The sequence below is a fragment of the Camelus bactrianus genome, chromosome 6 (genome assembly GCF_048773025.1).
Source record: "Camelus bactrianus isolate YW-2024 breed Bactrian camel chromosome 6, ASM4877302v1, whole genome shotgun sequence".
NCBI classification, from domain to species: domain Eukaryota; kingdom Metazoa; phylum Chordata; class Mammalia; order Artiodactyla; family Camelidae; genus Camelus; species Camelus bactrianus.
Window position 1 is genome coordinate 73,244,216 of NC_133544.1, and position 22,301 is coordinate 73,266,516.

The window sequence follows — 22,301 nt, forward strand, 5'->3', positions numbered from 1 at the left end:
CCACGCAGGAGGAGTGCGTGAGTATGCACAGGGTGGGGAGGTGAGTGGAGAGGAAAGGAGCAGATCGAGGGACTGCGAGTGGGGCCACGCAGACAGGGAGGTGTCTCTTTCCACCTAGAAGGGATGCTGCCCTGGCAGAGCACTGGCAGGAAGGCAGTGATGATGAGGGATGAGGAAGGAGGTGTTGGATGGCTGGTCACGGCCCAGCCATCACACTCAGCGGAGCCCTCCCCACGCCCCTGCTCCCCTATCAGGGCCCCTCCTCAGAGCAAGTGTCCACATCCATCAGCACACAGCTCACCATTCTGTAACTGGGGGGTTCGCCACCCCCTTCTCCACCAGACTAGGCTGCCCATCCCTGGCCCAGGGGTGCTGAGCAGCTGCTGACTGAAGGAGGCAAAGTGATGGACTCCAGAAGGCTGGCCTGTGGGCCCTGAGGCCAGATCAGAAGGCACTCACGGTGCAGCAAGAGGAAGTGGGAGGGGACATGGGTTCTTTGCCACCAGAAGATAAAGGAGAAGTGAGCTGACCTCACTTGCTGACCAGGGTATCTGTGGATCTGGAGAGGCAGGCCCGGGGACTGGTTTGAACCGAAGGGGGAAGTCCGAAGTAGAAGGCTAGACTGAGAGCCAGGAGGGCTGCCTTTTCATCCTAACTTTGCCACTAATGGATTAGGTGACCTTGGAGGAGTCATTTATCCTACCTTGTGCTTGTAAAGTTAGGGAGTCAGGACAGACATTTGGTCCCCAAACTCACACACACACACACACACACACACACCTCTGAACCAGAGGCTCTGGGGCAGGGCCTGGGAGTTTGCATTGCTTAGAGTCCTTGGGTGCTTCTGATGCTCGCCGGGACTAGATAAATCTGGGGGCACTTCTAACACTAGAGGAATATGATTTTATGAAATGTACGCATAGATTTTTAAAAATCACTTTTTCTATACTGTTTCTTAGAGGAGTCACATGCTCTTCTCTTTTTAGAGACACGACAGAATTGACTCTACTACTTGAGTTCGGTCAGATGACCATCCACTCCTGTGGGGCAGAGACTCCTGAGGCTGCTGAAAGGCTCAGCGACAAGGTGGGGGAAAGGGAGCCACAGCCCAGAATGGGGACGGGGTGTGACCCCCAAAACCAGCATACTTGGTGGGCTGGGCTGAGCCAACCTTCCTCCCAGGGCCACTCTTCATCCAGGTGGTGACACAGGGCTCTATGCTTTAGGCCACCCCACTGGTCCTGCCAACGCCACCTCTCTCCGGTTCAGCCAGTTACTTCCCTCTGTCCTAACATAACAGCAGCTTCAGGCGGTGAGCACCTGGATTGGATTCCTGTGTGCCTGGCGCTACACCAAGCACTTTGCAAGCCAGGTCACATGAATCCTCCCCGGCACCCTGTGATGTGCTCTTATTAGCTCCATTTTATAGAGCAGAAAACAGATTTGGAAACAGGTTTGATCATTTGCCCAAGATCACAGAGCAAGGAGCCAGAATCTAAAGAGGGATGCTGATCATGAGGCTCTCTTCTTAACCCATTCCACATCCTGTTCCCTGAGGCTCCTGGAACGGAGCCTCCCCTCGACTTTCCCTTAGAGAGCAGAGCGTGGGAAGGGTCCCCAGCGGGGGCATCTCCTGGCTTACCTTGGCCAGCCTTGCTCGCTTGATGAGGTCATTGAGTTTGCGCACTGCTGCCTTCTGGGGAAGGCTCTGGATGTCTCTGAACAGGTCCTGGGCCTCAGCCTCAAAGAGCCGGCGGTTGTCAGTGTTTTGCAGAGGCTGTGCCCAGAAGGAGCCGATGTAGACACGTAGCACCTCGGGCGTGTTGATGACCTTGCCCAGGGACCACATGAGGGCCCCATAGACGCGCATGAGCTGCTGCGTGTCCACTTGGTCGGCCTTGTTCAGCACCACGCGGATCTTGTCATCCTGGCCCCGGAAGGCCTTGATGGCCTCCGAGAACTCGTCCGAGATATCCAGTTTGTGTGCATCGAAGAGCAGAATGATCCTGTCTACCCGCTCAGCGAACCACTGCAGGACCTGGCAGAAGTCATACCCTACAGGGAGGGAAGGGCACATCAGTGCAGCCAACTGCTGCGGGGAACACGCTTTCCAGGAGGGCTTGGAATCGCAAGGGTCTCCAGCAGCTGCCAAGGAGAGAGCCCTGTCTCCAAGCTGGAGGGCCTCATGACCTGCAAATCATTTCAAATGGGCCCCGTGGGCTGGATGCACTGAGTTAATGCTGGGGATCCTGGGAGCCCTTCCTTGGGAAGAAACAGAGAATAGAAAGGGGCTCTTGCTCATTTTGATCGGGCATTGCTTACTTCCACATCTGTAATTTCATTTAGTCCCTATGAGTCTCTTGTTTTACCTTGGACAGTCCTTTAGATCAATGGCAAAAAAGATCAATAGCTCTGTAAAAATGCAGGCCATGGGTCCAAAGCTCTTAACTCCTGCCAAAGACTCATTTTGACGAAAGAACCAGAGATGGAGAAGGAAGAAAACTTGCTTGGAGTCCCATGGGGTGCCCAGGAAGGACCACCAAAGAGAAATCACCTTTTTATTTTTTTAAGAATGTTAAGGAAGAGGGGCAGGTATAGCTCAGTGGTAGAGCACGTGCTTACCATGCATGAGGTCCTGGGTTCAATCGCCAGGACCCCAGTACCTCCATCAAAAGATAAACACACAAATAAATAAATAAATAAACCTAATTACCCTCCCACCCCCCCCAAATTAAAAAATTTAAAAAAGAGTGTTAAGGAGGTCAAAGGTTGGCCTGATCCAAACTGTGACCTATATTGTTTGGACCATTTATATCTTAAGTATCTTGTAAATATTTAAAAAATTGTGTCTCACAGCCATTCTGTGAAATGGTCTCTTGCCAATTTCTTTCTAAAAATGGCTAGGCCCATGACAATTCTGTTTAGTTTGCTTTGGCCACGTGCCAATACGCTTCAAATCATGCAGCTAACTCAACACTCCCCTCAGCCTTTGGTCAAGACTTTCAGGCATTTCCCCAGGGAGGCGAGTCCCACGAGAAGCAAACAAGAAGGGCCAGACCCACAAGGTTTATTTTTCACTCTCAGTCTGATTAGCTGTGGGGTCAGAGCCTCAATGCAGCCCAATCAGAGCCCAGATGGCACCTTTCCTGACCCCTTCTTTAGTGCTCTTGTCTCTTTTTAAGATTTTGAAAACTTCCAAACACATATAAAAATCTAGAGACGAATGTGATGAATGCTGATATACCAATTTCACACCTTAAGAAATTTTGACACTTGTCTTTGTTTGCTTCAGATACTTAAAAAAAAAAATTGAAGCCTAGTTTATTTATGTAAAAAAATACCATACAGCAGTGAGCATAAACTAGATTTTCACTTGTCAACACAGGCAAATCTCCCACAAATTGGTGAATAAAGAATCAGTTTCAAAAGGACACTTACAGTATGATCACATTCAAGTACAATGTTAAAAAACAAAGCACCACTCAGGAGCCTGTGGAGACACGCTACAGCACGGACACAAACATGGTACACTGGTTTTGGGATGCTGGTTGACTCTGGGACGGAGGGAGTGAGGGATCTAAGGTAGATGAGAAAGAGTCTAGAGGAGAGTGAGCTTTGGGGCAAAAATAAAGGGGGTCCATGGACTGAAGAACAGGTATAAGGGGAGTACTTGGTCAAGCAAACTGGATTCAAACACATTTTTTTAATAAGGATTTATTTTTTTGGCGAGAGGAGGTAATTAGGTTTTACTTATTTATTTTTTAGAGGATGCACTGGGGATTGAACCTAGGATCTCCTGTATGCTAGGCATGCACTGCACCACTGAGCTACACCCTCCCCTTCAGACACATTTAAATAAAGAAAATGTTCAGAAACGCTGAAGCCCCCTGAGGACCCCTCCCCAAGTCCTTTCCTCAACCTCCTCCACAGAGGAAACCACGGCCGGATGTGGGGTTTGATGTCACCGAGCACGTGTGAAGGCTGCCTGTCCACGCTTTTCACTTCTCTTTTCCGGCTGTCTCCCTGCGGCACTCCCTGACTCCCCGGGGGTGAGGAGGACAAAGGTAGTTCCCGGAATGTGGGCCAGAGTTTATTTTGATCAGCAGCCAGGTTAGAACAGAGGGAAATCAAGGACCTACTGGACTGGCGACACAGTAGTATGTGAAGATACAGAGTCAAGATTTCACTCCGAGTTCTGCCCCTGCGAGACCAGACCCTCCTCCTGAGATAACAGTAGGTTCTGTCATTTGACACAGTAACCTGTGCGCCAGACAGCTTGATCCACCTGGTAGATCCTCAGCAGATGAAAGACAGTGCTGCTCACTGGGGCCGGGAACAAGCCCTGCGTGTGGGCTTGCTTTTCCAATGGGATGGTTGACACTCTGACACTCTCACTCGGTCTCTTTCATGACCAAAACTGGGTAACTGAAGGTTCAGAAACAGATTAAAGAAAATGCTGTGTCTGGAGTGCACACTGGAGAGGACACGAATTGCATTTTTCTGAACACTCTTCTTGTTGGGCAGGGAGTGGGGAAGGTCCCTTGGGGGCCACAGACACTGACGGTGGGGCAGACAGTCTCCTGCCCCACTTGTTAGCAGGTTGGGGTACAGACAGGTGATCTAGAATCAGACATCTCCTTCCACCAGAGGCTGCTGAATCTTGAGGGAATGATGCAAAGACCCAGGGAAATGAGAATTTATTTATGGCAGAGGTGGCTGAGTTTAGTCAGTGGTGGTGGCTTCCTAACCTAGTTTCTGAGCCCAGCTCTCCAACCTTCTCATCAATTCTGTGAACCTGATTTTCTGAAAAATTCCTCTTCTGCTTAAGTTAGCCAGAATCACCTTTTTTGGTTTGCTACCAAGGACCATGATTGGTAAATAATTTTTCCCCACATCTAAATATTTCTGATCTCTGGATGCCTCTTACAATTAGTACCAAAATAAACTTGCCACCCCAATTGTTATCACCACCACTGTGCACGTGCGCCGTGCAAAATCCAGCCATGCATGCACGCCTCTCTTCCTCCAAGGGCCACCTGGCCTCAGTGGTTACCTTTGATAGACACACATGCGTTTAAACTTTAACTTAAATTTGGGTTCTTAATTGTTATTTTATAAAAGACTTTATGCCAATGCTTCAGGGAAATAAAAAGTTACTGGGAATAGAGCTGCGAGATGTAAGTTTATTATAAGTGAAGCCAGTACTCATCTCTGGAGGAAGGGCTGCAAGTCCCTATTTTCTTGCTTTGAAGTAACAACGAAAGCTTCATTAGGTTTAAGAAGTATAAGCAGGTAGTGAACTGTTTTGTTCACCACTGAGCAAGTGTGAAAAGATTGCTTGTTACACATTAGGCAACACAATCAAAGGCCAAAAAAAAAAAAAAATCACCAAGTGTCTCAAAAGAAAGTAAAGAAATGCAGTTTGGTGCAGCCACTGTGGAAAACAGTATGGAGATTCCTCAAAAGACTAGGAATAGACTTACCATATGACCCAGGAATCCTGCTTCCAGGCATATATCCAGAAGGGACCCTACTTCAGGATGACACCTGCACCCCAATGTTCATAGCAGCATTATTAACAATAGGTAAGACATGGAAACAGCCTAAATGTCCATCAACAGATGACTGGATAAAGAAGATGTGGTATATTTATATAATGGAATACTACTCAGCCATAAAAACCGACAACATAACGCCATTTGCAGCAACATGGATGCTCCTGGAGAATGTCATTCTAAGTGAAGTAAGCCAGAAAGAGAAAGAAAAATATCATATGAGATCGCTCATATGTGGAATCTAAAACAACAACAACAACAACAAAAAACCAAAACACAAACTAAGCATAAATACAAAACAGAGATAGACTCACAGACATAGAATATAAACTTGTGGTTGCCAAGGGGGCGGGGGGTGGGAAGAGATAGACTGGGATTTCAAAATTGTAGAATAGATAAACAAGATTATACTATATAGCACAGGGAAATATATATAAGATCTTATGGTAGCTCACAGAGAAAAAAATGTGACAACGAATATATATATGTTCATGTATAAATGAAAAACTGTGCTCTACACTGGAATTTGACACAACATTGTAAAAAGGATTATAAATCAATAATAAATAAATAAATAAATACAGAAAAAATTTTAAAAAATAAATAAAAGAAAAAAAAAAAAAAAGAAAGAAAGCAAAGAATCATCAAAGCTGGGAGAAGCTGGTCTGCTCAATCCCCACCCCCAACACAGTTATTACTATTTTACCATTTTCAAGCATACAGTTTAGTGGCATGAAGTGCATTCACACTGATGTGCAACCATCACCACCATCCACCTCCAGAATTCTTTCCATTTCCCAAACTGAACCTCTGTACCCATTAAACAGTAACTCCCCTCTCCTCCTCCCCCAGTCCCAGGCAACCACCAATGCTACTTTTTGCCTTTACAAATTTGACTTCTCTATAAGTACTTCATATAAATGGAATCATACAGTACTTGTCTTTTTGTGACTAGTTTATTTCACTTAGCATAATGTCTTTAAGGTCCACCCATGTTGTAGCATGTGGCAGAACTTCCTTCCTTTCTGAGGCTGTATTGGTCTGCTCAATTCTTACATCTTCACGAAGTAAGATAGGCACCAAATATCTAACTACCAAAAAATTCCAGCTGATTTTGAAGAAAGGATTGGATTTAATATGTTATTTAGTCTGCCTCCTGAAGGAAATGATTCAGAAGGACCTAGAGACCACTTATTCTCAAAGTATGGCTGTGTAGCTGAATCAATATGGCGCTTGTTAAAATTTAGACTCCCAGCCCCTCCCAAGAACCATAGACTCAATCCTTGGGGCTGGGCTTGGTGACTTGCATTTTCTAAGCTCCCCAGAAGATTACTATGCCTGGTAAATTTTGAACATCCCTGAAGACCAAGATATACGATGGCAGAGATGTGCCTAAAAACAAACCAAAACAAAATATATTAAGTAGTTTTTTTTTTCCAACCATAAGATGGTTAGATGATGTATCACAGAATTGAGGAAACAGAATTTAAAATTGCTTATTTAAAGATGCATCTTAAAATTTATGAATGCCCTGCCACCTTTGCTCATGCTGGGCCTAGACCCTAGCAAGTCCTTCCACTCTGGCTTAGGACCTAGAAATCTAGCCCCAGTCCCTCCATCCTTTAAAAGACGGGGCTGAACCTTGATTAAGTGGCATGTTACTTAACTTCTATAAGGTTCAATTTTCTCATCTGTAAAATCGGGTTGCTGAATGACTACACGAGAAAATGCTTTTAATAGTCTCAACCACAGTGTTGAGACTTAGTAATCTTTCAACAAATACAAACTTTCATTATTATTTCTGCCCCTCATCCCCCACCATAGGTAGATTCAGGTGCTCCCTATTCTGAGCTCCAGAGCCCTTTGCCTGTTCTCCTATTATACCCCTTGACACAGAGTATTATAATCAGATGAATGTACAGAGCTCTCTCATTAGATCAAAAGTTCTTCAACCATAGGGACCACATCTCCCTCATGGTTGCACAGGACAGTGGCTATCAGTGTGGGCTCTGGACTCAGGCTGCCTGGATCTACTCCTGGCTCCATCACTTACTAGTTCTGTGACCTTTGGCAAGTTACTTCATCTCTCTACACCTCATTTCCTCATCTGCCAAATGGGGCAAATAATAGTGTCCACATACTTCAGGGGGATGTGGAGTTAATATACATGAAGCATTTAGAATCACCTTGGCACCTAGAAAGCTCTCCCAAAATGTTATCTACTGGTTATTTAAAAAATCCTTATATCCAGTCCCAGTGCACGGTGGGGACACAATAAATGTTCGTTGAAGGATGCTTGGTTGAGGCAAAGGATAACCATGGAGAAAACTGACCTAATTAGGGTAAAGGTAACAATGCGATGATGTTTGAGCCAAGAGAGAGAATCAGTGCTTAGGAAATAGCTAACAGAATGTACTGGCTGAGCAGAGAGCCCTCATATTTTATGAATAGAGCTAGTGGGCTCACAAAGGCCCAGTGGCCTTTCCTTCCTTGGTTGTGAAACAAAGGGAGTTCTATCAGTTGGTTTTAAAGACTCTGGTTTGCTCCTAAAATAAAGTGATGATTCCAATCACTGGATCCTCCCTGGCTGAGGAAAGCCCTGTGCACACCCCCAAGGGCCAGGACAGCTCCAGGCAGACATTCGCACTCAGCAGGTGGAATACAATTAACTGTCCCAGAGGTTCTGTTACAGACAGAGGGTGCTCGGGTCCCTGTCACCACCAGAGTCAGTCACACTATGCTAAGGGGAAGCTGCCACTTAAAACAAGGTTGAAAACCAGTGGCCCTCGGACTGAAGTGCCCTCGGCTGCTGTTTTGTTTGGTCTACACATCTATTACATTTTGAGTTGACTGTTTGGTCAGGACATGCACTGGCCACTTCTGAGTACAAACACCATGGCTCTGACTCAGCCTTAGAGACAGAACTGCGCCCTCTGGGGAGCCGCCCAGCTCTCCCGGGCTCCCTCGGGGCCTTTCCTACCCTGCTTTCTCCAGCACCGGAAGCGTGCTCGCCAGGAGAGGCCTCAGCAAGGCTTCCTGAAGGATTCCGTGTTTTCTGTGGGGAAATGTGCTCAAAATTTCCAGAACTGGCTTTAAACAATCTTTTGGAACATGTCCCTGTGGAAGTGGAAAGTACACTAGACATCTTGGAATTTAACAAGATATTTCAAATACAAAAAAAATGTTTTAATGGATTAATGAATAGCTATCGAGCATCTAGGATGTGCTTGAAACTGTCGCTGAGGGACATACGTCTATAAAACTAAGGCTGCCAGCTGTACTTACAATAACCCCAAACTAGAAATAATCCAGATGTCCTTCAGCAGGTGAACAGATAGACTGCGCGGCACCTGTACAGTGGAAAGCTATCAGCGATAAAAGCAGTGAGCTAGCGGCACGTGTACCCACACGGGTACAGCTCAGAAACACAGAGTGAGAAGCCAGACACTACAGAGCACATACTGTATGATTCCATTTACAGTAAATCCCAGAACAGGCAAAGCTTCGGTGACAGAGAGTAGATCGGGGGCTGCCCGTGGCCGAGGGTGGGGCTGGGACTGACTGCAAAGTGGCACAAACAGAGAAGGAACTCCTCAGGGTGACAGAAAGTTTCTATTTCTTGATGTGGGTGGTGGTTTCATAAGAAACACAAGTACATGAGCAAATCTGCAAATTTATCAAAAAGCACTAAGTTGAACAATTCAAATGAGCACATTATCGTGTACTATAGATGTCAATAAAACGGACTTAAAAAGCCAAAAATTGAAAGAAAGAAAAGAAAAGAAGGAAGAAAGGATAAACAGAAAGATGGAAAGAAGAAAGAAAGGGAGAAGGAAAGAAAGAAAAAAATCCATGGCTGCTAAACTTGTTTGAAGATATACATCTTCACACATGGCTGAATGGACCAGGAAGTTGAAATCTGTTTGTCAAGGGAACTATGTCACCAAACTGGCTGTAGCTGGAGTTGGATTTAGCTAAAGCAGGAGCCCTACACAGAGGTTAATGTAAAACTTGGCTTGTCCACTGGAACTTCGAGAGCTGTGTAATTCCACAGTGTCTCGCCATGTGGCCAAGGTGATTAAAGAGCCTTCCACAGTGATGGATCAGGGTCAAGAATGTAGAGTTTATGAGAATCAGTTCTGGCTGGGCAAAATGCAACATGACCTGGGGCACACTCAGACCTGGGTGTGTGCACACGGGTGCAGTGTATGTATGTGTGTGCACGAGTGCACATGGAGGGCACAGGAATCACAGTAATAGAACTGTTCCTAGGGTGCTTAATATATTTTAAAAAATTTATTCATTCAATCACATTTCCATTCTATATGACCTCCCAATGGAACTTCTAATAGTCTGGAAAAAACCAGAGGTGTAATCAGTCCTATTGTTTAGAAATATAGTTTCCATCTTTGCAAAAGGACCCAAAAGCTATATAGCTTTGGGAGCTGGGAAAGGGAATTTGTCCGGCGGAAGATCCCAGCTTGGCATTTGGCTTCATGTTCTGGGAACAAAGAGGGGTGGCAGGAAGGAAGGGGCCCCTTCCACCCAATCAGGGCTTCCGTCACAGCCCTATGGGGACCGTGGCCTCCATCCCTGCTGAAAAGACCCACCAGGAAATGGCATCCGAGGTTAGAACAGTGGCCCTCGGCTCAGGTAAACACAGGGTGGGGGCCCTGAGGGAGCAAATTGGGCAGACTATTTTTAATAGAAGAATAGAAAAAATAAAAATGCTTTAGTTTCTTCCCAGAGCCAAGTTTCCAATTACATGAGCTTTAAACAAGATGTGTGTCAACAAAAGGATGCAAGATAAGGGAGGAGACTGAGACTGAGGCCATGTTCTCCCTGCTCACGCCCCAAGTGCTGTTCTTGGGGTGGGCAAGGCCACCTGGCCTCTTCTCGGACCTCTCCTCTTTGGTGGGGCACCGGCCTGCCCCTCCCAGAGCTAGTAGCATGGTTCCACACCAAGGCATTCACACCCCTACCCCACCACTTACTGTGTGGGTTTGTTTGTGTAACATGGGCCTCTCTCCCCAGTTCCCCCAGGTATCAGGTCCATCTTTGTGTCCCTCCAGCACCTGGTTGATTGTCCAGCACAGACTGTCCAGACAGGCACTGAGAGGCTGCCAGTGCCCCTTAACTGCCCATCCTGTCCCCAGGCTCCATCCTCTGTGATCTAGCCCTGAAATGAACCCCACCCCTTCTTAGAACTCAGATAATTGCCCAAACTGAGTCCCTAATTACTTCTAGAGTAAAGGTTTACAGAGTCTTCATGACTAGCTCCAGCATACCTCTTCAGCCTTTTCTGAGTTTTACTAAACTACCCTCCACACCCCAGGAACCACACTGTGCTCTTTGCAGTTTCCCCAAAGCCCCCTGCGGCTTCCTGCCTCTGCACCTTTTGCCTGGAATGCCTTCCCTCTTTTCCCTCTCCAACTACCCACCCCTTTGGTTCAGTGCCCCCCAGGAAGTCTTCCCCAGCCCAGTGGAGCTAAACCTCCCTGCCTCCTGAGACAGTCTGTTCTCCGCCACGGCCAGTCTCCTAGACGAGACTCTAAGCAGCCTGAGAGCAGGGACAAGTTGTTATCACGTTTGGAACCCAAAAGCCCATTGTAGAATGCTTTACACTATCTAATCAGGTTCCCTTGTGATATATTCTTCCAGCACCAGTGATTCTTCTTTTGTGCACTTATACTCTATAAGGATACATTTATTTGGTGATAATAGGACAGAAATTCTGAGGGCAAACTCCACCCTTTATTCCATTCACCACTGTACATCTAGGATCTACCACTGAACATAGGAGGTGGTCAATAAATTTGGTTTACTCTTCAAAAAACTAAAAATAAAACTATCGTATGATCCAGAAACACCACTCCTGGGTATTTATCCAAAAGAATTTAGATCAGGATCTAGAAGAGAAAACCAGCACTCCTGCGTTCACTGCAACATGATCCACAGTAGCCCAGATGTGGGAACAACCTAGATGTCCATTGGCAGATGAATGAATAAGGAAAACATGGTTTATGCACACACTGGAATATTACTCAGGCTTAAAGAAGGAAATTCTGTACCATGTGACAACCCGGGTGAACCTTGAGGACATTAGGCTAAGTGAAATAAGCCAGTTGCAGAAGGGCGAATACTACATGAGTCCGCTTACATGAGCAATCTAAAATAGTTAAACTCAATCACAGCATGGAAAGGTGGTGGCCAGGGGCCGAGGAGAGGGGGAAATGGGGAGCTGCTAATCAATGGGCATAGAGCCCCAGTAACACAAGGTGAATAAGTTCTAGAAATCCACGTACAACACTGTGCCTACAGTGAACAGTACTGTATTGTACACTCAGTTATTTAAAAGGGTAGATCATATGTGCATGTTAAGTGTCCTTACCACAATGAAAGAAAAGAAAAGAAAAGGTGGCTTAATGAAGCAAATTGACTTGAACAAGAGGTATATTTTTTTTTCTTGATTTTTAGCAAGTTAGAGGGTTTAGTTGCTTAAATAGTGTCGTGAGTTTCTTTGAAAAAATGGCTGTTGCTAATTACAGGAAGCACAAATCATCTCAAAATAAACATCAAATACCTGGGTTCACTCAGGTGTTAAATACATATTTTCAAAAATAGTCACTTCAGTTAACAATAACAGCTGCTTCAATTAAACATGGGCAAGGAGTCCTTGTATTGTTTCCAGGTTGAGTTTACTTTGTAACTGGAAAAGGCTGTTCCTGAAAATGTAGTGGGGTTGGAAGCAGAATGACAGCTAAAAATAAAGAATTGTAACAAATATTTACTGAGCCCTCTCAACATCCCTGCACTGCCCAGAGAGCTTTCCATCAATACAGCCTCCTGGAATCCTCATAATAACCCCATGAAGCAGGTACTGTTATTGGCCCCCTTTTATAGGTGAGGCTACAGACTCAGAGAGGTTAAATAACTTACCCAAGGTCACAGGGCTATTTCCCTGGGGAGCCAGGATTCAAGCCCAGGGACACTGATCCCAGAGCCTGCAATTTCACCCACTGTACTGCCCCATACGTACGCTGGGATGGTGGGATTAGAGGTGAGTGTTATTTTCTTCTTTATTTTTGTAGTAAGAAAAAAATAAGCACGTGAAAGATGATGGAACCATGTGTGACTGGGCTAGCAGCATTACTAAGGAGGCTGCTTCCCCCCTGTCATGTTTACAGCTAGGGTCTGAATTTCTAGCGCTTTCTGGTCTACCACCACCTCAAGAAACCTCTGAGGGTGAAGTGTCGTCTTTGCAACTACATGATGCTCTGGGGGAAGAGGGTCCCCTTCAGCTGTGCTGGCAAAGCCAGCAGTGAGCTGGAGTGAAAGGGGCACGGACACTGCTCCTGCCACCTCTGAACCTGTCCTCCTCCCCCTCCCAGCGGACCACATGCATGGGTGGGGTGGGTAGGCTGAGAGTGGGGAGGGGCTGATACTACACCTCTCCTTGGATCCAACAAGACTGCCAGAGAGGACAAACACCTTGGTCTCCACATCTGCACAGAAGTCACCTCTTTTTGCAGAAGTTCCAGGTGTGTTTGCCTCAAAGTTTTCAGATGGTAGTGCTGCCTCATGAAGAACATAATTGGCTACAAGAAAATCCCTGTGGTTACAGAGTTCCCTGCCTCACTGTGCCTGGCTGGAGGTGTGGCCAGTGGGCAGGCGACAATTTGAATTAAACCAAGGACCGAACCGGTCCTGGGATGGGCTAGCTGTTGTTTATCTTCTGTCTCCTCTCCCCACTCCTTCTTCCTGTGGAATTTAGTCCAAGACCTTGTGAATTAATTTTTCTGTGCCTGTTTCCTCCTAAAATAAACAAGCTAGCCTCATAACCTGTCTCTCCTTCCTCCAGGGGATGTTGTAAAGATAAGGCTGGGGCAGACGGGGCCACGTGACCCAGAGGCCCACGACACCATGCACAGACAAGGACCAGAGAAAGGCTCTCCTCGAGTATTCAGCCCAGTGAACCAGTTGCTTCAGGTCACGTGACCAAGTCAAAGGGAAAAGTGGGCTTCATATTTAATTTTCCATTTCAGATTAAAAATTAGGTTAAGAAGCAGGTCTGAGCCTTAGAAAAAGACAGCAACAGTACATAGCATTTCAGGCTCTTTGCTGGAGAGAGAAGTTGGTGAAAGTCTACCATGAAAAACCTACATGTCCTGGAGCCTGGCTCAGACACCTGTCTTTGCCTGGTCTCAGTTTCCACTTTTATCAGAGGGGTCAGGTGATCAGCATGGATTCCTTCAAATCTTAAGGTTATATTTGGGGGTTCTGAATATTAAGCTTTTCTGAAATAAAAAAATCAAATTCCCAGGAAAATCTATTTAATGCCTGTAGAGAAGATATCATCTAGTTCCAGTACCAGCATAAGAATATAAAACCATTTGGATGGTTACAGGAATACTCAGTGATTAACTCTAAGTGACAAGACTAACAGGTAACACGTTTCATTTTATATACTTGTTCCACTGGACTCCTGTGCTACGGCACTGTGGGCCGATGTGAAGGTCCCTGCATGTTGCCAGAGGGGCACTTAGTTGCCCTGCAAGATTAATTTCCTTGTCATCCAATTCTAAACACCTCTCTGTTGAAAGAAATTACCAGAGGAAAAGACAGAATTTGAGACTTTCCAGGATGCTGAAGTGGTCATTACATTCAACCGTCTAACACTACAGTTAATAGAATCCAGGAATTAAGTGTCACGCACATAGAAATAGCCCCTTCCTCATTTTCAAGTGGGCTTTGTGTACCTCGAGCAAGAAGGTTTCATACAATATGGCTCTAAATCAGGCAGAGGCAGTTTGTACTTGTATGGAATTTTCTTGAGGCAAAATACCAGTGGTATATAGATTCCACTCAGGCGTGGAGACCAAATATTTACAAACAAGGCCTCAGCTCTGGCAATGCATCTTGTCATTTTGTGGTTCAGAAGGGCAAAAAGACAATGTCTCTTCAAGCCATGCTTTTCTAAAGAGAAATGTTAAACCCAGAGGGTGACAACTTTGGATCAACAAATGGCGTGCAAGTGTCCTCTGACCTTGATCCCCCTCCTCCGGCCCTGCTCTGTTCCTCCATTTAAATATTCTCAGAGTTGAGTGAGTGTCTAAGCATTTGGATAACAGTCATGAAGACCAGCTCCAGCAACGAAGTTTCAGTTAACTGACTCCGAAAGCCAAACCATTACTCAGAGAGGGTTATCTCTGTGTTTATGTCCCAGATAGAAAGACAGATCAAGTCAGTAGGGAACATATGAGTCCACACTGGGTTCTTTATTTAAAAAAAATAATTCACTTATTTTATTAAATAAAAGTCCATGTAGTTACCAATAGTATTTCAAAATGGTAAAATACCAAGGGACAGCTTTGAAAAGATCTGTAAATTTGAAAAGATGCTCAACCACACAAATAATGAGAAATGAAATTAGTATTATAATGAGATGCCATTCACCGATCAGATAATGCAAAGATAAAGCGAAGATTAAAAAAAAATTAGTAATGCCCCAAACTGGGGAGGATGTGTGGAAACAGGCACTTCTGCATTGCCGGTGGGAATGTCAACAGGTACATCTTCTAGAGAGGGCATTTTGGCATCAGCTAACACGGTAAAAAGATCACAGTTCCTTTTGATTCACCAATGCCACTAGCAGGAGTATATCTTATATTACTATGCAAACTGCATATACTTGCATTGCACCTGCAAAATCTGCACTGTATATTCTCCATGGCACCAACAGTGAAAGATTAGAAACAGCCTGAATGTCATCCATCAGAAGGACACCAGCTATTAATTCCAGGGCACATCCATATGATGAAATAGGAAGGAGACAGCTCTGAAGTCCCGACAGATGCCCTCCAAGACTTACTAAGTGGAAAAAGTCTTGGTGTGGAGCAGGGAGCCGAGGACCCTCCAACTCAGAGGAAGCCCATGAGACTGCTGATGGGGTTTGTTCTGGGAGAGGAACTGGGGGATGTGGGTGGGACAGATATTCCTCATTATCTCATTTTTCATCCCAAGAATGTACACACATCCACACAAAACAGCAGTACTTCCCAAGAGTACTTCAGAAGGGCGAAATGCTGAATAAATGGTCTGACTTATGCTTTGCATTGTGATTTGGATTCAAACAAGAGGTGGTTTTGAGAAAGAGACTGAAAGAATCCAGGCAAATGGGAGGTTTCTAGAGGAAACTGCATCACGGAACATGTGAGAAATACCCCTAGGTACCAGAAAGAGGATTATGGAAAAAGAAGTGGAAGATTGACAAGAGACGAGGCCCTCGCCACAAGAGAACACCCGCTCTGGGTCGTTCTCTGTGTCAAGTTCCCTGAAAGCCATTCTGTGGCTGTGTTCTCCGGGTATTCTTCCCACAGCTCTATGTCAGGTCCAAAGACTTCCCTTCCCCGTCCCCCTCCTGTTTTGGAGTCCTGGAAGAGCAAGGTCCCTGTCTGAGTCCCAGGGCTCGAGCACCATCCACTCTCTGGGGGACTCTGGAGCACTTGGCCGGGCTGACCCTGCGATCCTGGTCAGTCTTATCTGGCACCACCTTCGTTCCGTGAAACAAACAAGACCACCGTCACCAATTCTGCAACACAATTCAGTGCCAGATGGCTTATACATGTTACGTTATTTTACCTTCAAACAAGCTGGTGGAGGGGGTGTGTGGGAGATTCCCACACTTTATAAAAGTATAAACTGAAGCTCAGAGGGTCTGACAGTGAAGTGGGGGCACTGGGATTTGAGCTCAGGTCAGCCTCCTTCAGGGCCCACAGCACTGGAAAATAAAGGTGTCCTGGAAGCAGCACTATTTTCAGCATGTGTCTACGTCCACCGGCTGGAGACACCTAGCTGCCGGCACCCGTGCCTGAACCTGATCCCCACCAGCTCTGGGTCCTCTCATTGTGCTTCAGAGCTAATGCCAATGGAGCACTTGGTATGTACATAGTTATCCAGATCTAACTCTTTGAGAGAAAGTACTTTTCTTCTCATTTTATAAAGAAGCAAACTAAGGCTCCCAGAGGAGGAATAACTTGCCCAGGGCACCCAGCTGGTCAGTGCATGAGCCAGGAAAATGGAAAAAGTCCCAGGCCAGCGTTTCTCAGCACAATACTGCTCCTCGCCTGCCGAGAACCCTGCATGTACAATCTCTCACTCTCACCCTCCAGTCTGGGGGTCCCCCGTGAGTGCACAGGGGTTGCGGGGAGAGGGCTCTTGCCACACATAACAGCAGGGATGGCGGTTGTATAACAAGGATGTCCCCACTATAGCAGTGAAGTTATTAAACGCCTGAGAATGTAAATGAGAAGTCTTCAAAAAAAAATTTCTATTTTTTAAAGAGGCTCCTAAAAACTTAACTTTCAGAGAAGTCTCAAATGGTTTGGGAGTGCACCTAGATGCGGTGAAGGCACAGATGGGGGACGGCAGCACCAGGCAAGGAGTTCCTGGCAGATGCTTGTAAGGCTAAGGCAGTCGGGTCACCCGGTTACCTGGTGACGATGGTGGGGTGAAGTTTCCCTGCTCCCCGTCAAAGCCCCCGCCTGGGAGGATGCTGGGTAGTCACAGAGCCCAGCCCAGTACTGGGCTGCCCCTCGCCCCACCCAAAGACCACCCCCACCACTTACATCCTCCAACCTGTTCTCTGAGAGGGCAGCATTCACACTGGTGAAACGGAACATGGGACACAGCTCAAGTCCATTTTGGTAGGTTTTCCAAGTTTGTGATCATCTTTTCTTTCATTTGGTGTGGGGGTGGGAGAGCACATAGGAGGGGACAGGCTTGGTGCTACCCCAGATTCCTCAAAGTGGGGACACCCTGCACCAGAACCCCTGGACAGGCAGCTTCTGGGTCCCACTCCACATCCCCCAAATTGTGCTCGAGGCCAGGGAACAGCATATTAACAGCTCCCTGGAGCCTAAGACTTGTGGCTCTAGGCTTCAGTGCCTCATTCACAGGGCAGAAGGGAGTGGAGGGGAGAGGGGACCTGAGAACAGGTAGGACAGAAGAAAAAATGACAGCGACAACCTGGCATCAAGGGAAGAGAAAACCAACCAAGCAGATGAATGCACGGAAACAGTGGCAGAGCCAGGGCTGGATCTGTGACTGCCCAGGATGGGAACACCTGGATGTTCACAGAGATCATTCTGGGTAAGGAGATGGTTAACAAAGATAATCCCTGTTCTTCTCACAATAAACCTGGTGTGCTTCCCTAAAGCCAACAGCTCCTACCAGCAGGCCCTCCGGACCCCACTGCCTACCACTTCCCAGCCTCCAGCCTTCCCTGAACCTGCCAGCTCTTACCTTCCCTCAGGTCTTTGCCTGCAATGCCCTTCCCTCAACTCCCTGCCAGGCTGTCCCTTCATTCTGTGGGTCTGAGCCTAAAGTCACCTCCTCACAGAGACCTCCCCTCACTACCCACCTAAAGTAGGGCCACCCCTGCTGGGGCACTCCGCTTGTTTCCTTCAAGTCTTCGTTTCAACCTCATTTGTTTTGTATTTTAGCTCATCCGTCTACCCGCCCCCCGCCCCATCTCACCCCAGTGCTCCAAGAAGGCAGCAACAGGCTCTATCCGGGTGCTGTTAACACCAGAGTGCCTGGTACCTGACACGTGGTAAGTGCTTAAGCAAGGGACCAGGAGGACTAGCAGAGCGTGGCGTAGGGCAGGCTTTCAATGTAAGGAAACCTCTTCCCCTTTCTACTATCCTTTGAATGAGAATGCAGGCTGGTGTGTACTACCTTTCCCAAAGATTGCTATCAAAAATCGCTAAAGGAAAAAACCCAGGAGGTTTGGTGTCTGTAGGAGAAAAGTGTCAATTATATGGAAACTTACCCCATGTGGTATCCTTCCCCAGTGCTGTCTTCTCAGTGAGAGAGAGTGTGTGTGCGTGTGAGTGTGTGAGAGAGACAGACAGACAGGGTCGGGGTGTTTCCCTGGTTTGTCTCCTTGTGTCTTGGGGTTAACAGCATCTGCTCTGGAATCAGGCTGTCTGGTTTGAATCCCACTCAGCCTCTTACTAGCTGCTTTGGTTATCAGTTACCTTAAAACTTAGTGGCTTAAACAACAACTTATTATTTTCTCTGGTCTGAGGGTTGACTTGGCTCAACTGGGTGGGTCTTGACTGGGGTCTGTCATGAGGTGCGAGTCAAATGGCAGTTGAGGCTGGAACCACTGAAGGCTCAACTGATCTGACTGCCCACAATGGCTTCACTCATGTCTCAGCTGGGGTAGCTGGACCAGCCGGAGCCTCCTGGCCGCTCCATTGACGAGCTTGGGCTTCCCTCACAATACGGTGGGCTTGGGGTAGTTAGACTTTTTAGCTGGCAGTTGGCTTTCCCAGAGAAAACATGCCAAGAGATCCAGGTAGAACCTTTAGGGTTTCTTATGACTTGGACTTGGAAAGTCATAAAGCATCACTTCTGCTGAATTCTACTGATCAAAAAATGAGCTGGAATGTCATCACAGATTCAAGGGGAGGAGACAGCACCAGGGCTTAAGTACTGGGAGGCACAGTTCATGGTGTTGGCAGTGGCAGGACGAAAAAGTGTCTTTTGAGACTAGCTAACATACCTGCTATAGGACTCTGGACATAATCTCTTTGTGCCTCAGTCTTTTCTCCTATAGAATGGGGTAAGAGTTCCTATGTCGCAGAGCTTTTGCGAGGAGCAAATGAGTCAATAATACATGGAAGATACTTAATGCACTGTGTAAATATCAGTTGTTGTTGTTGTTGTTATCATCATCCAAAAAAGTAAAGAGCAAGCCTTTTCTGTGATTAATCTCTGTATCCCAATGTTTGTGAAATGTTTTATGATTATGAGCTGCTCTCTATGGAAAGTAAGAGAACTACCTTTGTCTCTACTAAAAAATTTTGTATTCATTTAAAAATCTAGTTAGGTTTAAAGTTTGGGTAGAAGCAGTCATTTCTCATGATCAAGTATGGATTTTAAGTATTAACAAAAACTAAGAATAGCTTTCAGGGCTCAGCAAATGCCATTCTGAGTCATGATGATGACGCGCTCACATTAGAGGCAGAAGCAGCCACTCTCGTGGTGTGGAATTTCCCGTGGCACCGGCGGAAAAGGAGCCATGAATGTGTTTGTCAGCAAACTTCCTCGAAACAAAAAGAAACCCGGATTTCCTGCTGGAGGCCCAAGAAGCAAGTGATGTCCAGGACCTTGCAACCCAACCTCAGCCTGGCTTAGCTCTGGCCAGAAAACAGAATCTGCCAACAAGTTATCAGAGGCTGGCCTCAGGCCCTGGGGGTGCACACATTTTTGTTGTTGCCAAACTCAAATAAAGCTCAGAGACAAGTCATTGAGCTCAAGCTCTAAATATAAAAATGGCTTCATGATCCTAGACTCTGTAGAACAAAACCTATGGTGTGGACAAATGTTCCACAGAATTCTTACAGAATTCTCTACCATGTCATCTTCTACCTTATACCCCTCAGTTTTCCATGCAGCCTTCAGGACAAAACCCAGACTCCTGACATGTGTGCCCACCTGTCGCATACTCATGTCCCAGCCACGTGCACAACTTGCATTCCTCCCGAGGGCCCTGAGATCACACATCTTCCCATCCTCGCACACCTCTTTCTGCCGCCTGGGAGGGAACAACGATAGTAAGGGAAGCCAGGCTGTCTCTCCCTCGACTGTGCAGCAGACAGGTGCTGTGGTAAGAGCATCGTATCATCACCTCACTTTATCCTCACCCCAGCCTATAAGGCCCTGACCTTGCTGGCTGATGAACTCATCCATTCACCTGGAGTCTCTGATCAAGAAGAGCTGCTTCATAACGTCAGACATACAGATCAATGAAACAGAATTGACAGACAGAAAGAAACCTCCATGTTTATAGCCAACTGATTGTCAATAAGGGTGCCAAGACAATTCCACAGGGAAAGTATTGTCTTTTCATCAAATGGTCCTGGGACAACTAGATATACACATGCAAAAAAAAAAAAAAAAAAAAAAAATCAAGTTGGACCCTGATCTCACACCATATACAACAATTAACTTAAAATGGATCAACGACCTAAACATGAGTGCTAAAATTATAATCTTCTTAGTAGACTATAGGAGTGAATTTTCATGAGCTTGGGTTAGGGCAAAAGCACAAGTAGCAAAAATTAAAATAGCTAAATTAGATTTCATTAAAATAAAAAACTCTAATGCTTCAGATGATACCATAAAGAAAGTGAAAAGAAAATGAGACAAATATTTGCAAGTTATATGTTTGACTAGTACATAGGGCATATTAAGAATGTTAAAACTCAACAATTAGAAGACAAATAATCCAATTAAAAATGGACAAGGGCTCTGTATATACCTTTCTCCAAAGAAGATACAGAAGTAGCCAACAAAGCACATGAAAAGATGCTTAATATCATTAACCATCAGAGAAATGCAAATTAAAACCACAGTGAAATACCACTTCATACCTATTAGGATGGCTCTAATCAAAATGGCAGTGTTGATGAGGATGTGGAGAAATTAGAACCATCACACACTGCTGATAGAAATATAAAATGATGCAGTCACTTTGGGAAACAGTCTGGCAGTTTCTCAACACATTAAATATTGAGTTACCATATGATCCAGCAATTCTGCTCCTAGGTTTATACCCAACAGAATAGAGAACGCTCGTTTTCACTAAAACTCACACATGAATGATCATAGCAGCATTACTTAAATTAGCAAAAACAAAACAAAACAAAACCCAACAACAACAACAAAAAACAAACCCAAAGCCCAAATGTCCATCAACTCATGAATGAATAAAATATAGTAAAACCATACAATGGAATGCTATTTAACCATAAAAGTGAATGAAGCCCTGACACCTGCTTTGACACAGACAAAACTTGAACATGAGATGCTAAGCGAAAGAAGCCAGACACACAGGTCGCACATTGTATGATTCTATTTATATGAAATGTCTAGAGTAGGCAAATCCAGAGACAGAAAGTAGATTAGTGGTTGCCAGGGTCTGGGCAGAGGCGGAGAATGGGTAGTGATTGCTAATCAGGACAAGGTTTCTTTTGGGGGTGATGAAAATGTTCTAAAATTGACTGTAGTGATGGTTGCACAACTCTGTAAACATATCAAAAACCCAATGAGTAGTTTCAAAAGAGAGAGAAAATATAAATTTTTATAAAAGGGAAGAAGAGCCCCTTCTTGAAGCAGCTTCACTGACAGCCCACCTCCCATCCCCAGCTTCTTGACCTGAATTCCATATTAATGCACGAGATCCGAGTGGATTGTTTACAAGTCCATCTATCCTGGCATCCAGGACAGTGCTTGATGCCGGGTAGGTAATCAGTATAAATGTGTGTTGAACGAGTAGTCTCTAGTGTGCCCCTAACATTACCTATTGCATCTTTACCCTATCACTTCTCCAATAAAGGAATGCCAAAAAGATCACACACACACAAAATAGCTCTCCATTATTTAAAATTCTTTTTCCATCAAATATTTTTAAATGAGATGATCAGTTAGTGTTGTCCCTTTTCTGCTTCCAGAGAGATAAATGATTTCAAATTTTAAAGTTAATCATCCACATAATGGTCCAGATATGTGGGGAAAAGATAGAAACACTTAGCCAAAAATAGCATATTCAGCCCCCGAACAACAAATTTCATGTTGCAAATAACCTGACAAAAATTTTCCCTGCTCTGAGACACAAGACATTAAGAGGCAAGAAACCAACATCAACCAATATAAAGACCGATTAAATCAGCCTTT

At 45.5% G+C, this 22,301-nt stretch overlaps 1 protein-coding gene and 1 non-coding gene across 2 annotated transcripts in view; one reads left to right on the forward strand and one right to left on the reverse strand.

The window, feature by feature from the left end:
- Positions 1-22,301, reverse strand: part of EHD4 (EH domain containing 4) — a 75,506-nt gene that overhangs the window by 14,463 nt on the left and 38,742 nt on the right. Inside the window, exon 4 of the mRNA XM_010965184.3 lies at positions 1,643-2,055. Within this exon, the coding sequence (XP_010963486.1) occupies positions 1,643-2,055 (413 nt within the window). The remainder of the gene's footprint in view (positions 1-1,642; positions 2,056-22,301) is intronic.
- TRNAG-ACC (transfer RNA glycine (anticodon ACC)) lies at positions 2,588-2,668 on the forward strand. The gene has a single exon. It is a non-coding gene; the product is annotated as a tRNA-Gly (tRNA).